The 16,406-nt window shown below is 39.0% G+C and overlaps 3 protein-coding genes across 6 annotated transcripts in view; 2 read left to right on the forward strand and 1 right to left on the reverse strand.

Moving 5' to 3' along the window:
* il1rl1 (interleukin 1 receptor-like 1) lies at nucleotides 1-8,488 on the forward strand. Its single transcript, XM_008328474.3, has 12 exons — nucleotides 1-178; nucleotides 871-940; nucleotides 1,454-1,691; nucleotides 1,826-2,015; nucleotides 2,867-3,014; nucleotides 3,125-3,193; nucleotides 3,352-3,487; nucleotides 4,498-4,646; nucleotides 4,785-4,922; nucleotides 5,863-6,027; nucleotides 7,152-7,303; nucleotides 7,674-8,488. The coding sequence occupies exons 2-12, from the start codon at nucleotides 871-873 to the stop codon at nucleotides 7,914-7,916; spliced, it is 1,698 nt and encodes a 565-aa protein (XP_008326696.1). The 5' UTR covers nucleotides 1-178; the 3' UTR covers nucleotides 7,917-8,488.
* LOC103391972 (gastrula zinc finger protein XlCGF26.1-like) overlaps nucleotides 8,195-16,406 on the reverse strand; it is a 16,640-nt gene continuing 8,428 nt past the window's right edge. For 2 of the 4 annotated variants that reach the window (XM_025063858.1, XM_025063857.1), the window contains exons 3-4: nucleotides 11,530-11,779; nucleotides 8,195-10,935 (exon numbers count right to left, since the gene is read on the reverse strand). In XM_025063858.1, coding sequence (XP_024919626.1) covers nucleotides 9,203-10,935; nucleotides 11,530-11,779 — 1,983 coding nt within the window. In that variant the 3' untranslated portion in view covers nucleotides 8,195-9,202. Of the gene's footprint in view, nucleotides 10,936-11,529; nucleotides 11,780-12,285; nucleotides 12,662-16,406 lie in introns of those variants that run through there. The other 2 variants (XM_017039803.2, XM_025063859.1) reach the window with 2 other exon arrangements.
* On the forward strand, nucleotides 13,209-16,314 carry LOC112488263 (zinc finger protein OZF-like). Its single transcript, XM_025063575.1, has 3 exons — nucleotides 13,209-13,314; nucleotides 13,896-14,144; nucleotides 14,252-16,314. Exons 1-3 carry the CDS (start codon nucleotides 13,209-13,211, stop codon nucleotides 15,439-15,441), a joined length of 1,545 nt encoding a protein of 514 aa, XP_024919343.1. The 3' UTR covers nucleotides 15,442-16,314.

Raw genomic sequence — 16,406 nt, forward strand, 5'->3', positions numbered from 1 at the left:
AAAAAACGCAATCAAAGTGTGTTTATCTTTTCACAAAAGGGAGCGCACGCGAACGTGCAAGGGCTTGTTTGTGTGTAGCGTATATAAACGGTCAGGATTGTAGTTCGTGTGGTGTGTATGCCATTCAGTGTCTAAGAGCAGAGCAGAGCAGAGCAGAACATTTTGACATCCTCCTTTGGTAAGTTCAAATGAAATACACTCTTAAATTAAAACATCAATTGAAAGTAATATGCATTTTGCAATGGTATTTTAAAACTTGATGATTCAATGATGATGGTACAGACGCAAATTCTTTTTTGCTGTTGACATGATGTGTTGGGAGTGTTTATGTACAAACACAAAACCAGTCATGTAAAAAAAAAAAACAGTACTTTAATTTAACTTATAATGGTGAAACTGCTATCATTCACCTTTCAAGAGAGCTAAAATTAATAAGTAGAACATTTCTATGCCACGCTCCAGACAAAACGAGGTCTTTTGTAATTATTATTATAAGGGCTTAACTACACGGTCTTGAAAGCCATTGGTTCCACTTTGAATTCTACATGATGAATTCTCTATAAGAAAATACTTACAGAAATAGACAAACAACATATAGCTAAGTTTTTCTCCCTTTTCTCCCTTTTTCTTGTTTTTTAATTTTTTTAAATTTTTGACAGATAAAGAAACTAGTACTTGATTCTTAGGTTTAGACTACGACGACGAAATCAGGACAAATACAAAGGAATACTTGCAAATGCTAAATTACATTAGCATCATACATGATGTTTTGCTCCATTTTCACTCATATTACCTAAGCTAAAGAATAACAATAACAACATGTGTGACCTTGTATGGCATGTTAATCATTCTCACTTGTGTTTCTCTCAGATGATGTATGTTTCAGTAAGGCTCCTTCTCCCTTTGGTGTTTGTTATGATGCCTTTGTCTACATGTTCAGGTAAAGTCACTACATGTTTAGTTCTGTTTCATTTTAAACAACTTCTATCATTAATGATTCAATGAAATAAGCTGCAATGCTGCCATCTAGTGACTAGAGACTTGTTTGTCGTTCATAATGTTCTGTTCATGTGTTATGAAGGAGTGAACAGTTAGGGGAATGGGAGTGGGAGTGAGGAGGTGTGTGTATGAGGAAGAGGGAGTGCCAGGTTAGGAAAAGGAGTTTTTGGGGAAGCTGGGTTGAGCACAATAAAGGAGTTTAGAACGAGTTACTGCAATTGTTGTTTCAATAAACGTTCTTCAGAGCACTGAGGCATCTGCCGGGGCATTAAACTATTTTTTAGAGCACACAACATTTCCCAAAACCAAATAGCGGTGAAAAAACCTGAAAACGATTCTTACAGATATAACATAATCGTGCTAATATCGGGCCAATGATATTGGTCGGTCGATATTATCGGACATAACAGTAACCATCATTTCATCTGTATAAATTCTTCTGACCTATTTCCAGAAACAGGACGGTCTAACTGTAAGAACTTCCAAGTGACCCAGACTGTTTTAGAAGGCGAGGCTCTGTATTTTACTCATGGTTCCCATTCGAACCCATCCAAAAGCAATTTGACGTGGTACAAAAATAACACCAACCTGGAACCGATTTCATCTGACAAGAAAGAGAGAATACATTTTTACAACAGCAACCTTGTATTCTTAGACCTTCTCGTCAAGGACTCTGGCTTTTACACTGGATGGTAAGTAATATCTTGCTTCAAAGTATTTCCCCCACCTTCAGAGTTGCCTGCCAAATGAAACTTCATTATTGCATTTAAGAAAAATCTAATATATAAATATCTAAAATATCTAAAAATTTCCTTCTATTTTCTAGGCGTACAGATTCTTCTGAAAAGTGCTTCAATTACAATCTATTACTTAAAGTCCTGAAGGCAAGTCAGCGAGGAAACCCCGATATTCTTTATGGAGAAATTGACATGCCCGGCATTAACAAAAGGATCACCTGCCCACAGCCTGTCGACGACACTTGTCAAAAACGTGGAGGAACATATAGCTGGTACAAGGTAGATCGACTACAGAGACACCCTGGGTAATTTTGAAAGTCACTCAAAATAGTGGCTGGAATAAAGAAAGTGAAAGTGAATTGTTCGTCATTGTGACACAGCACACCACTGCACACACAACGAAATGTGACCTCAGTTTTTAAACATGAAAGTGAACAGTGGAGCAGTGTGGGGGGGACGGTGTCACCACAGATAATTATCGAGTAACATATGGTCATAAGACATATTGGAAGTTGCTTAAGGCGCCACAAAAAAACCCGCAATTTGTTTCATTCTAGATACCTTTCTTTAGTTTTGAGCTACAGATAGCAATTTTGCCTCTTCTGAAAACGGTGGCTGTCAACTCCCAGCCCTAATAATTATATTATGATCATGTGCCCCCTACCCCCTGTGCTGCAGAACTGCAGACCCTGGTCAGAAACAAGGGCAGTAGGTTAGGGCGACGTTGAAATTGCATGATGAGAGTTTAGCCTCATGGTTGAAGAAAGCAGAAGAAAGCCAGGTGCTTGGGGGCAGTCCATACCATGTTCCTTCTAGCCCATTCCAGTTCCTCTACTGCCCCGGTGCCAGCACTACCGCCAACAGCTTGTGTTTACCAACATCGTAATCTCTATGAGCAGGCTGGGACTAGGTGAACGAGTTCGAGGCTAACGACAGCAGGCTGGGACTAGGTGAACGAGTTCAAGGCTAGTGGGCAAACTAACTTCTTCATATGCTGCCTTCTCCGGCAGTTATCTAAGTGAATGGAGAAAATATTAGCTGCGTTGGCCAGATGGTGACATATCATTGTCTTTTATTTAGTCTAGAAGTCCTTCTAGTCTCTAACCCCAGTGTTTGCACTTGTTCTGCAGAACTTCTCTCTTATACCTGGTAACCAAAACGTCCTGTGGGTATATAGTGCTACCAGAGAGAATAAGGACATCTACACTTGCATGTGCACCTGGGAATACAATCAGAAGCTGTACAATTCATCAGGCTCCAGGGAGCTTAGAGTTGTAGGTAAGAGAGCATTCCATGCCAGTGCAGATCACTGACATCACAACAAGTGTTACTAGGAAGTTGGAGATGCTCATAACATTTGTTGGGTTTTTTTCTAACGTTGAATACAGAGGACATGTTTACCAGGTTGGAAATCATCTCACCAGGGTTGATGGAACTTCTGAAGGTTGTGTATGAAGGTAATATTTTAATGACTTTAATACAGATGTTTGTATTATTTTTAAGGAAAGTCAACAATTTGGGCAATTCAAGATCAGTCTCTTCCCACTCTCTAACAAAGGATCATCAAATATGTTTCAATTATGTCTAATGCGATGTGTCTTTTATTTTCCACCAGGTCAGAAACTCACCCTGAACTGCACAGTCTTATGTGGTCAGAATGAAGAAACGGAATGTTCTGCTCACTGGAGCTCAAGTGACAGAGTCGAAGACCAGGGATTTAAAAATAAAAGATACAATACATACACGGAACTGTAAGTTAAAACAGCAAATTACAACATTAGCCCAACAGACTTCTAAATAGACAAATGTTATATTACAGTACATTTTATTCACTCTGTTTCACCTCAACGTACTTTTTCCATGGTACTGCATTTAAGAAGGCCCATAAATGTATCTAATCCTCCTTCATTCTCACTACTTTACAGTATTATTTTCTACCTCTACCTGCAATTAATTACCAAAACCTTTATTATATTTTTCAACTAAATTTCCCATTAACTCAGGGATGTCAAACATACGGCCCTCAGGGCAAAACCGGCCCATTAGGGTGTTCAATTCAATGTTCAATGGCTTGATGAAACTAAAGAAATAAACATATTCGTCAGGTTCAGGATATTTTTCGTATTTTCATTAAATATAAACAATAATAATACATATCAAATATGCTTGTACTGCATGAAAACAAAGAGAAAAAACATCCATTGACACCCATGCATTAACTTTTCATACTTTCATACTACTGGCTACATGTTTTTAATTACTGCTAATGGTGGGACTTGGTTAAAAAAAAAATATATATATTTCTTTACAATGACTATACCGTCTATGACAGACTAGATTTATATTTCTATAAATATATTTATAATTCGTATTTATTTATATAAAGACGACAAAATTTAGAATATCCTTTGTAGCACTCGTCACAAATTATGAATAGCTCTTAACCTGAAAGGGTCTGAGTAGGGTTGCCGTGACACCGATATCAGTTTCAGCATTCAGTCCTACACAATTAAGTGACAATCAAAAAGAATATAATATAAATTACTTTCAAGTACATACCATAGAACTGGTAATATATCCTGGGCTAGCCATGGTACTTCAAAGTTTGTTCAGTGCAATAATAAATTGTAATAACTGGTTTTTGGCTTTCAGTGATTTAATTTGTCACTGTGTTTAGCTGCATAGCATTTTCACATAACTGTCTGACTGTCTGTCTCCTCTAAAATCTAAAGTGATCAAATCTTCTATGTTCTTTTGTCAGAACCACTGGGAAAACTTCCAAGCAGACCATTGCCACTGAGATTCTGACGATCGATACAGTTACTGCTGATGACGTCCATACTAATTTCACATGCACAGGACGCAACATTTACACAACAGAATCTGTCTATTTAAGACTTAAACAAGGAGGTCAGTCATAAAGGGAATGTAAAGGTTACGGAGTTGTTTTAGGATGTGGGATGTCTTTTCACTTGGTCAGATTGTAGCCACCGTTGAAGTGTTTCAACAAATAAAACATGAACTTCCTTGATGGCGTTTGTTTTTCAGAATCAATCTATCCACTGGCGGTCACAGGAGCATGCGTGATCTTTTTCTGTCTGTTAGCTGCGCTCCTGGTAAAGTGCTTCGTTATCGACCTAACCCTATGGTTCAGACCATACATCCAACTTTGCAGCCACCCTAAAGGTACACGCAGACCAAAGGTCATTCTTTTACAATTCTAAAAAAAATATGTGAAACCAAAACTATTGATGCTGATTGAGGCTGGCAGCCTGTCTAGGGTCAGTAGTTGACCTGCAGAGAACTTGCCTACCGACTAGATCTTTTAACTAAAGGTCGTTTGTTCAGAATTTCTTTTTACAAAGAAAAATCACTGAAGTATCACAGAACACTGCACTCCAGCAAAATGTGCACAGAGAGCTTTAATTAGTCAGCAGCACCCCCTAGTGCACCATTGCGTCCTGACAGGCTCTCACAATAAGAGGAGTTTACCACCACTGAACTGAACTTGGGATGAACTTAAGGACATCTACAGACCAGGTTCAGACTAGCTTCCCTGCTAACCAAAGACAGGATCTCTAACATTGTTAGAGATATTCTAACTGAGTAAACAGTTCCTGGTGCAGAGGGGGAACTGATATATCATATATTGCAAAAGTAAAACCTTACAGAATCTGCATTAGCATATGCTCCCTAACAAAATATACATTACCTTTGCTAATTAAACACAATCTAATAATAACACAAAGCTATCATGCGATGACAGGAGCACTCACGCATCAAAACCCTAAACAATCTTGTAGGTAACTTCAAATCTTTTAAACTATCCTTTGCTTACATATTTAATGCGATAATTTATAAATGTATGAGCGGCACAATATATACATATATATTGTCTAATGTAACAAACGTGTCCGTTCGAAGACTTTTTGTTTAACAAAGAATTATTTGTTTCCATTCGATACGTATTTTGTTTTGTTTATTACTCCTAGGAACAGGCATGGGGTTTGAATTAACGCCTTACAGCTGGACGATTAAGACCCTCAAAACACAGTGATGTTAGATCTCTCTGTTTAGTACACTATTACAATATAAAAACAATATATGACCTACTTTTCTTTAACAGATGCCAGGTTTTATGATGCTTACGTGGTCTACCAGACACAGTTCATGGACAAGGACACTGAGGACATGCTCAGTCAGTTTCTCAACCATGTTTTACCCAATGTCCTAGAGGAGAAGTGTGGATATCGACTCTTCATTCATGGCAGGGATGACATACCTGGGCAAGGTAGGGCTCAAATTCTGTGAATATTCACCCGTTCATTTTTCTGACCGATCGAATCTCTGGTATATTGCAATCGTCAAGGTACAAAAAAAAAAACAAAAACAAAATAATAAAAAGAACCATTACAAATTGGACCAGATATGATTTCAAACTAAGTTCAAGTAAGTAAGTAGTCAATATCTTAACCAGCAGATATCATAAAAATACAATCAAGTAAAACTAAACTTAACATATTTGACTAATCTAAAAGTGGGGGCTGCATAGTGAAAACTCTTTGGGTAGTCTAAGGGAATTTTTCACTAGTGTTGGTACTTTTGCAATTAATTAAACATTTAAATCACACATCAATATTTAAACGAACATAATTTTTCAATTCAAACCAATTTTGTAGATAACTGAATACACGAATAGATATAAACAGGTGTTTAAAGTACATTCCAGACACGTACGTTCCTTTTTTTTAACCCAACACCCCATTCCAATGTTCGTGCTAGGAACCTGCACGCTAGCTCTGGTATCTATGCTAACGGCTCCCTGTTTTGCATGTCGTCGTTTCTTCGTTGCTTATGTTTCACACATCAATGTCCTTATATATATTAACACCTCACAGTGTTTTGACTGAAACTTTCCATCCACCGGGCCAAGTTACGCTGTCCCTTTCCACCCGTCACCCTCGCCTGCTGCTGCTTTACCGGCAAACCGTGTATCGGCTCATGCATATACAGTAATAGTGAGTAGACACCGCATCGACCGCTACTGTCTAACCGCCAATTTGGACCGGTTTCTGTAATTAATTCATCAAAAACAAACTCGGTAAAGGTTCAGCTTTACGTGTCACTCACAAAAATTGAAGGAACAATATTTAGGAAAAATTTAGGAACAATATAGCTTTACGTGTCACTCACAAAAATTGACGTTAGGGACAATACGACTGTGAGTGGTAATACTTGTTTATGTCTATATGTGAATTTGCAATGGACTTACAATCTTAAGGTGTCCCCTGCCCTTGCCTAATAAATGCTGGATTTGGCCACAGCAATTTACCCCCCAACCCTAATAAAGATAAAGCCATACAGTGGATGCTACTGATGTCCTCAATTGCACTAATCTTTGCTCAAACCCCACAGACCGTGTGGAAATGGTAGAGGACAACATCAACAAGAGCAGGAGACTGATGGTCATTTTAAGCCCTGATTTGGGTTCAAGAAATGAGAGCACAGACCAAAGTCTCGCCTGTTTTAACAGTGGAATTCCAGGAGTGGAATGGCATGACTGGCAGGTAGGAGCAAAAGCTACATAAATCATGTATGAAAAAAAATAAAATGACACAAGCCTTTCACAAGCAACCCGTTTGGTCAATTTGGAACCCTCAAGAAACATTGATTTATGCCCTTTGAAGCTGAATTTCCACATACTTATACCTCTTACTTTTCCTTTTTCCAAAAGTGAATGCGCCTATCAATACTTATACAGTCCCAAACTCCTTCATTTACTAGAATTTACACCCAATAATTTGATTGAGATCTACCTGAAGATCATACAGGGAGTGCTGGTAGATCATAGTAGATCAAAGTAAAAAAATAAAAGGATCTAATAGCAACTAAATATTCCAATTGTTGATTAAAATCATTATAATCTAAATTGTCCAGGTGGTTCTCCATCATGCACTGGTGCAACGAGAGTTAAACGTGATTCTGATACAGCTGGGAGGTGCCGAGCCCTCGGGATACACCCACCTTCCCATCAGCCTTCAGCATTTAATCCGTAAGACTGCCCCTTTGAGATGGTCACAGGAATATCGGGGTGCTGCAGCGTGGAACTCAAGGTTCTGGAAGAAAGTGCGCTATCTGATGCCCACGATCCCTTCAAAGAAATGTCAACAGGTTGTTTAAATCCATTTGCAGTTCCACCTGCTCTGGATTTCTCTGATTTCAGTAGAAACTTTTTAACCTCCCAGGCATGCATGTCTGTCTGACCTCTACTTCGCTTGGCTTTTTACTTGGACAAAAAAATGGTATTCACTGGAAATACAGTATGTCAAGAAATATATGCGAATAATATTTAAAAACTCAAAATTAATGAATGTATACTCATGACCTGGTTGATCTTTAGTCACAAAGTTGACAATAAACTTGTGTGATACTGGTTACTTCAAGATTTTCATTAGCTCTTTAGGTTGCATGTGATCACATTCACAAGTGACTAAAACTGCCTTAAATTATTCAGAAGTTAAGCCTTTGGAAAAACAAAATATTCGAGGCACTTCAGATTACCAGGCTTATGGCTTGGAGTGAAGAACAGAGGCTGCCATAATGAAAAAAAGTTATAAGGTGAGGCCCGCCTCCCCTGGGGGGCGCCATAGAGTCACAAGAATGCCTGAATGAAGTTGCATGCATGAAGTACAAATAATCATTTATGAATGCCCTTTTTTAAAAGTTGTGAAAATAAAACGTTTTCAAATACATTCTATCGGTTGTTGTTGAAACTGATCATTGCCAGGAGCACACAGAAAGTGCATTTACTGCAGAGGTGTGTGTGGGTTATGGCAGGTGGACAGGATTTTGGGAAAGGAGGAGCTCCGCTGTTTTTACCCACTCTATAGGGGAGGCTCACATTCACCCAATTTGAAAACCCTTGACGGGATCACAACAAGCAAGGAGTTAGGAGGAGTGCTTATGGCTAATGTTGTTAACAGTGTACGATACGGTGCTGTGGAACATGTCCCATTTACAAATTCTTTTGAAAAGATCAACAGAACAATCTTCACTGCTCTTTTCTTTTTCTTGTTTTAATAAAACAAATAGTGTTTTTTTACCAGATGTGTATCTTAATTTCAGAGAAAGAAACACAAAATAGCAATACCGTGTATGTCGGGTACATGCTAAAAAAAAGGACAGGGATGCAGACTCTATGTTCAAGATGTGCAGTTGTACTGGAGTCATTTCGTTTTAGCAGAATTGAATTGTACTGTGGAGGGAAGCTAACATATACAGTCCTAGAATGCAGGAATTCAAAAACTGCAATGACATATAATTACCCCGATCAGATAAATATACAAACGATAAAATGTAATTCAAATGATCCCTTGAAGGTAGCAAATGTTTTACAGCACATTTAAAATATTCAGTTATACTGTTCCTTTGTTAAAATGTTAAATAATTAAATAGGCAAATGTTGGTCATAGACCAGTTTTGCAAGACTTTTCTCCTGAATTCTGCCTCTCATGTGCTCTTAGGCCACTCCTGTGACGAAATGTTTTACCACAATCAGAACAACTGAAAGGTTTCTCACCTGAATGAATTCGCTCATGTGACCTTAAGCTACTTTTTTGAATGAATGTTTTTCCGCACTCTAAGCAACTAAATGGTTTGTCTCCTGAATGAATCTTCTCATGTAACCTCAGACTGCTCTTGATTGTAAATCTTTTGCCACATACAAAGCAGACAAATGGTTTCTCGGTTAAATGTGTATTTGCATGTGTTTTTAGGTTACTCTTCTGACTAAATCTTTTCCCACAGTCTGGGCAGCTAAATGGTTTTTCTCCTAAATGAGTCTGCTCATGCAGCCTCAGATTGCTCTTGCAAAAAAATCTTTTTTTGCAGTCTGAGCAACTGAATGGTTTCTCACCAGTATGAATTTTCACATGTCTATTTAAGTTGCTCTGATGGCTAAATGATTTATCACACTCGGGACAACTAAAAGGTTTCTTTGCAGTATGAATTTTCACATGAGCATTCAGACTGCTGTCATTTGCGAATGTTTCACCACAATCAGTGCAACAAAAGGTACTTCCTGTATGAACGCTCACATGCTCCACCAACTCATTCTTTCTTTCAAATCGTAGCCCACACTGTGAGCAACAAAACGGTTTCCTTTTTTTATGATTTTTCTCATGTGCAATTAGACTTTTCTTTTGAATAAAAAGTTCCCCACATTCCGAACAACTAAATGCTTTTTCTTTTTTATGAATTTTTGCATGTAAAGTGAGATTTCTCTTCAGGATAAATGTTTTCCCACACTCAAGGCAATTATACGGTTTTTCTCCTGAATGACGTTTCAAATGAATCATCAGGTCATTCCGTTTCCTAAAACATTTCCCACACTTGAAGCAACTGTATGGTCTCTCTCCGGTATGAATTCTCTCATGTGACTTCAAATTATCCTTTCGAGAGAATCCTCTCCCACAGTAGGAGCAAATGAATGGTGTCTCTCCTGTATGAACTTTCTCATGTGTTCTTAAACCTCCAATTTGACCAAAACTTTTTCCACATTCAGAACAACTGAATGGTTTCTCTCCGGTGTGAAGCTTCTTGTGTGTTATAAGGCTACTTTTGGCGGTGAATCTTTTCCCGCACTCAAAGCATTTAAATGGTTTTTCTCCAGTATGACTCTTCGTGTGTGTCAGCAGATTTGACTTGGTGGAAAATCTTTTCCCACATTCGAGGCAGCTAAATGGTCTCTCTCCAGTATGCGTTACCTCGTGTATCAACAGATTTGACTCGTAGGTAAATTTCTTACCGCATTCCGAACAACTAAACCGCTGTTCAGCTGAGCTACGTCTAGCACCATTGGAAACTGAAAATGCTTTGAGGGTCGTTGAACTTGACGACTCATTGGTTTCCTTCAAATCATCATTAAAATGTAGGTATGAATTCCTAGCTTGGTTCGGTCCTTCTTCACAGTCCACATTATCCTCAACAGTTATGCTTTGATAATATAATCGCGTGGACATAAGATTTTCTTCATCTTCCTCACTATTATCGGTGTCAGTTGTGATACCGTCCTCTTCTCGTTTAATGCAAATTTCTTCCTCTTCTTCCTTGACGTGTGGTTCCGTCTCGTCCTCCCTAGGTCTCCAATCTATCTGCTCTGGGAAAGCCTCTTCTTTAATTTCCAATATATGCACGTCATCTGCGGATGAGAGCATTGAGACTTATTAAAAAGAACTCTCCTTACAGGTTAAGATTTTGTTCCTGATGAGAGCATTGAGACTTATTAAAAAGGACTCTCCTTACAGGTTATAAGATTTTGTTCCTTCAAAAATATATTTAAAAAAAAGAAAACAGGAAGTTGTCATGATCCAAGCAAAAACCGCGCGCTTGTCTGAAAGCGCCAACATGTCTGCGGTGTGGACGTATTTCAATATATCTGAGAAGGACCCAGATTCTATTTCTCTGCCAGACATTTGACAATTAATTATTTGGACAATAATAATTTCTTACTTATTTATTATTAATGTATGCAATTGCAGTGCCTTGATTTCATTGAGGTTTCGTACACAGTACATGCATGGAATGGTGTTACGGTTTTCAGCCTTGGTTTCTTCATTTTCGGTTTCAATTTTAATTTCGGTGCATCCTGTTTTAAAATAAATCTGTGCTACAACAAGCTCCAAAAAAATAAAAATAAAAGCTAAAATTCTCAAAAGATCATTCGTATTTCTTAGTAGTATGTGGTTCAGTGTTTCTCCTAAAAAGAGTTTGTGAGTTGACTTATTCTTAGTACCTGGTACAGAACATTCATCTTGTCCAGTACTCCCCGATGATTGCTCTTCCACGGTGTCTTCTTTGTTCAGGTTCAACTGTAAGGACGGAGGACTATTTTCATCCTCCTCACTTTTTACAGTCACTGCGATATCATCCTCCTTCTCCTCTTTAACGTAGACTTGTTCAAATTCCTCCTGGTCCAGAGTATGTTGCAAATCCATTGGCTTAAAAAGTAACTTCTTCCTTAATAAAGAACACTTGTGGGTCATCTGTGGGAACAAGTGAAATAGACTAAAGAGAGCAGTTCTGTTCTGTCACTATGAGTCCGTATTCCCACTGTAAAATTAATTGCGCAAAGCATTGCACATTTGTTTCCTAAGTTGACAGGTTTCAGACATGACGCAAGTCTTTATTATGAACATGTTTGTGGTATGATTTCCACCAATTAATTTGTCTTTTTAAGTTGAATATGGAAATATTTATCATTCTAAAGAGAGTGCCTCGGTCGGTTAGCATCATTGGCTGCTCTAGAAATCGATGTTTATTTGTGTTGCTGCTCCTTTAATTGCATTTATGCAAAACATTTAAAATCAAATAAATATTTGTACTAATTGTTTACTTGTCTTGCCCGAACCAATATGGCGGCGGTGTCGATTTGGGCATATAATATAATGTAAATTCGCAGCAGGAGAAGCTAAGACCATTAGCACCGCTGTTCGTGTGCAGGTTAGATGGCTTATCCCTACTTCACCGACTCAGGTAATAAGAAACTGACCTGTCACGTGCTGCTTGACTACGGGTTACAAATCGGCATAGCGCAGGCTCCGGTGTTCGGTCTCACTGCACTGTACTTGACCTAAACACAGAGACCGGCGCAGTGCCTCCTCCCGGTGCACTGCTCCTCTGCCTCGGCTCTCTCCCTTTCCCCCAAAACAACAGCAGCAAACCTACAGTCGCAGCAATGCTATGTTCATATAGTGTCAGTTGCAGCTGTTAAAAGCGGCATATTTTAGCTATATTCCGAAGCAAAATACAAAAACATACAAAAGGACGGCTAACATTAGCATAAATGCCCACAGAAAAACAACCACCCCAATGGATGTTGTTCTTCTTTTTCGCCTAATGGCGAATGGTACCAGCTTTCCATGTGCGTTACTGCCACCTTCTGTACTGGAGGGAGCAACATATTTAAGCAAGATTAAATGTGGTATTATTTTGCAAGCTTCAAGAGCACCCAAAAGAGCCTTGATTTTATTGGTTGCTTTTAATATAATATAATATAATTTTTTTCTTTCTTAATTGTCAGATACATCGAAAATAGTTACTTTTTATTTCAATTCCTAATAAAATTGTTCTTTAAAGTTAACATCTGACAGATGTTTGAAATTTTAAATCCAAATAGCACGGCTCGTGTATCCGCCACGTTTGTAGTTTTTTAAAGCGATTACTTGGCTCCACCTTCCATATTTAGAAAAACGAAGGTGGGGCTTTTTAATACACGCCACTTTTTCTTTTTTTTTTTAACCGGCAGCAGTTGCCAGCCAACACCATTAAGTGTAGATTGTGTGGGGTGGGCTCAGGGTGTCTCTTTATGCCTTACGCTGCGTGAGCGGATCAACGCAGCCGCTGAACGACTCTCTGCTGCGGGAGGACACGGCGCAGCTCCCGGAGCTGTGAGCGTTGCTCGGCGAGCGGTTAATGGCGGAGGAGATGGCCGGAGTGTTGGAGGAAACCCAGCGGTCAGAGCCGGGGATCCGCCGCCAGAGGAGGCTGCTAGGAGGCTGCGTCAGGCTGCGCACAGCAGGTCAGTTTGTGATCAGTGAAGCTGGGAAAAAGTCCAGACAGAGCAGATCTGGAGGAGAATGATGATAGACGATGAACTAAGGTGTGATCCATTTCACTGCCTGCAGCGGGCAGTCTAGTCTAGACTTGTCCACGATCTCGTGCCTTGCATTTCGCAGCATTCTGGTTTTTATTTGGGGTACTGTATTCTGTTTGTAAACAGAATGTGGTTGTAGTTCCCCGTTCTCCCCTGCAGGGGCAGCCTAAGTGCGAATGCAAATCCTTGGTCTGCTGAATGTGTAACATGCAGCAGTGCAAACATTAATTTATAATAGATTACCAAAACGTAGCTTTTTTTAAAAAAAATCGAAATCTAGTTTCATAGAAACCAAATAAAATAAAGTTATTTAATGAGCTAGACTTTTGAAAATTTCAAGTTCAAGAAAAGTTTGTATATAGTATATATTTTTTATAGATGTTAAAGGAAAACTTTTTTTAAATTTATTTACTTTTGAACAGAAAGGGTAGAATTGCAGTTTTGATTACCTTCTAGTAGGACTTTTAGTTCTAGTGATTTCTCTGTGTCCTTTCTGTCTTTTGCAGGCAAAAAGCAGTTGTTCATAACCAAAGAACAGTTTCTCCCAGGGCAGCAGGAGTGGAGCATCAGTGTGGGCCAGAAAGAACCGGAGCACCCGCACATTAAAGAGGAAGAGGAGGAACTGTTTATTGAACAGGAGCGGGTCGACATCACTGTCGTGACTGTGAAGAGTGAAGGGTTTCATCAGGGTCAAGTCCAAGAGACCACAGAGAATCATGGAGCAGGCATGTCATGTCCACACGGGTTTGAAGCAGGTAATGGGAATCAGACTGAACACTGGAGTCAAACTGGAACTGAAATGTTTAAACACAACAATATGAAGTGCAGATTGACTTAACGCAGTCTTGACTCTCTCCCACAGAACACCAGCAGTTTTTGGGGATTAAAGAAGAGTCGTCTCCCAGCTGCAGTCCCAGTGTAGACCTGCAGGGGTCCGAATTCTGTCACATCAAAGAAGAAAAAGGAGAGGATGATATCGTTGCTGTGGTTGTGAAGAGTGAGGATGACCAAGAAAAACATCTCATTCCTGGTTTCACGGAACTGAAATGCAGCTTGGGTTTAAAAGAACATCCAGAAGGAGGTGCTGAAAATACAACCGTAGATTCGTCTGAGACTGAAGACAGCGAAAGTGAGTGGAATGGAGCTAACGAACTTCAGGGTTCGAAAATGACCAACAGAAATTCAGCTCCAAGTGACATAAGCGGTAACGCTCATGAAGAACTCGGCAGTTGCGAACTTGGATATGAATTGCGTCTCCAAAGTCACGAGGAAAGTGATTTTGGAGAGAAACCATTTAGTTGCTCTTTGTGTGGTACAAAGTTTACCCGAAAAAGTAATCTGAGAAAACATGTCAAACTTCACACAGGTGAGAAACCATTTAGTTGCTCCAATTGTGGTAAAAGGTTTACAGAAAAAAGTGATCTGAAGTCTCATGAAAAAGTTCACACAGGAGAGAAACCATTTAGTTGCGCCAACTGTGGTAAGAGCTTTTCTCACCGCCACAGTCTGAAGTCACATGAGAAAATTCACACTGGAGAAAAACCATTTAGTTGCTCTATGTGTGGGAAAAGTTTCACGCAACAGAGTAATCTGAAGACACATGAAAAAATTCATACCGGAGAGAAACCTTTTGGTTGCTCTGTGTGTGGTAAAAGATTCAACCAAAGTAGTAGTCTCAGGACCCATGAGCGATTCCATACAGGGGAGAAGCCATTCGGTTGCTCCGAGTGTGGTAAAAGGTTTACACAGAAGAGTGACATGAAGACACATCTGAAGATTCACACGGGTGAGAAACCATTTAGTTGCTCTGAGTGCGGTAAAAGATTTATCCAAAGTGGTGGTTTGAAGTATCACGAGAAATTCCATACAAGAGAGAAGCCATTCGGTTGCTCCGAGTGTGGTAAAAGATTCAAACAAAAGAGTGATTTAAAGGCACATTTGAAAATTCACACGGGTGAAAAACCATTCAGTTGCTCCAAGTGTGGGAAAACATTCATTCAAAAAAGTGGATTAAAGTCACATGAGAAAAGTCATAAAAGGGAGAAACCCTGAGTTGCTGACACACAGTTTGAGATTGAACGTGACAGCGTGGCTGCAGTGAGCTGTCGATTCAAACGATTCTCTTCATACAAAGCACTGATTTAAAAAGACTTGATTGAAATGCTACTTGTGCAACTGAAAAATGTCAAACTGACGAAACGAGGAGTGAAGAAGAGTCATTGTTGACAGTCAACTGTCTGATTCCTTTCCTGACTTGCACTTTGTATTTAAACTGTTGCGTAAATATGTCGAATTACGTGCATACAACATTTGGGAGGAAAATTGTGAAAGAAAAATGACAAAGAATGTTGGATAAAGCATTATTAAAATACTGTTTGTCCAGGAATGGGAAAAACTAAGGCCCGGGGGCCGGATGTGGCCCGTTTAGCTTTTTAACTTTTCCAAATTATATAATTTATTTATATTATCATTATACTTCTGCCTTTTCCCTGCAATACGCACATTTCACCAATAGATGGCGTAGAAAGTGATAAAAGCATTTTAACCTTTATGCATGACTTTTACATGTCTTAATTTTCGTAGTTCACGCGAACGCTCCATGAGAAGCCCGCCCCCGTTCAAGTTTAGGACCAATTGCGGCCCGCGACCAATTATTGATGTGCATTTTTCCCAAATGATGAGTTTGGAGTTTTATGGAATCAGTTTGGAAAAATACTGTTGATTATTTACTATTTTATTGTATAATAAAAAATGATCACCTCTCTGTTTAACGATGCTGGCATCTTCCCCCATACTGAGTTTAACTTAATAAACCGTTCAAATTCTACCAGAGAGTTGAGGCATCCTTTAGATAGTGGATACAGACGGCGTTCACCAGCACTGTTGTATATGATGAATAATAAACAGACATATTTGATATAACCAGATGTCTTTCTACATATTTAATTGTGTTAGTTACAACTTTTTTTTTTTTTTTTTTGCTGTTAAATAGAGGTTTTATTCTCGCATGCACGGGT

Source organism: Cynoglossus semilaevis, chromosome 16, assembly GCF_000523025.1.
Source record: "Cynoglossus semilaevis isolate Cse_v1.0 chromosome 16, Cse_v1.0, whole genome shotgun sequence".
Taxonomy (NCBI): Eukaryota; Metazoa; Chordata; class Actinopteri; order Pleuronectiformes; family Cynoglossidae; genus Cynoglossus; species Cynoglossus semilaevis.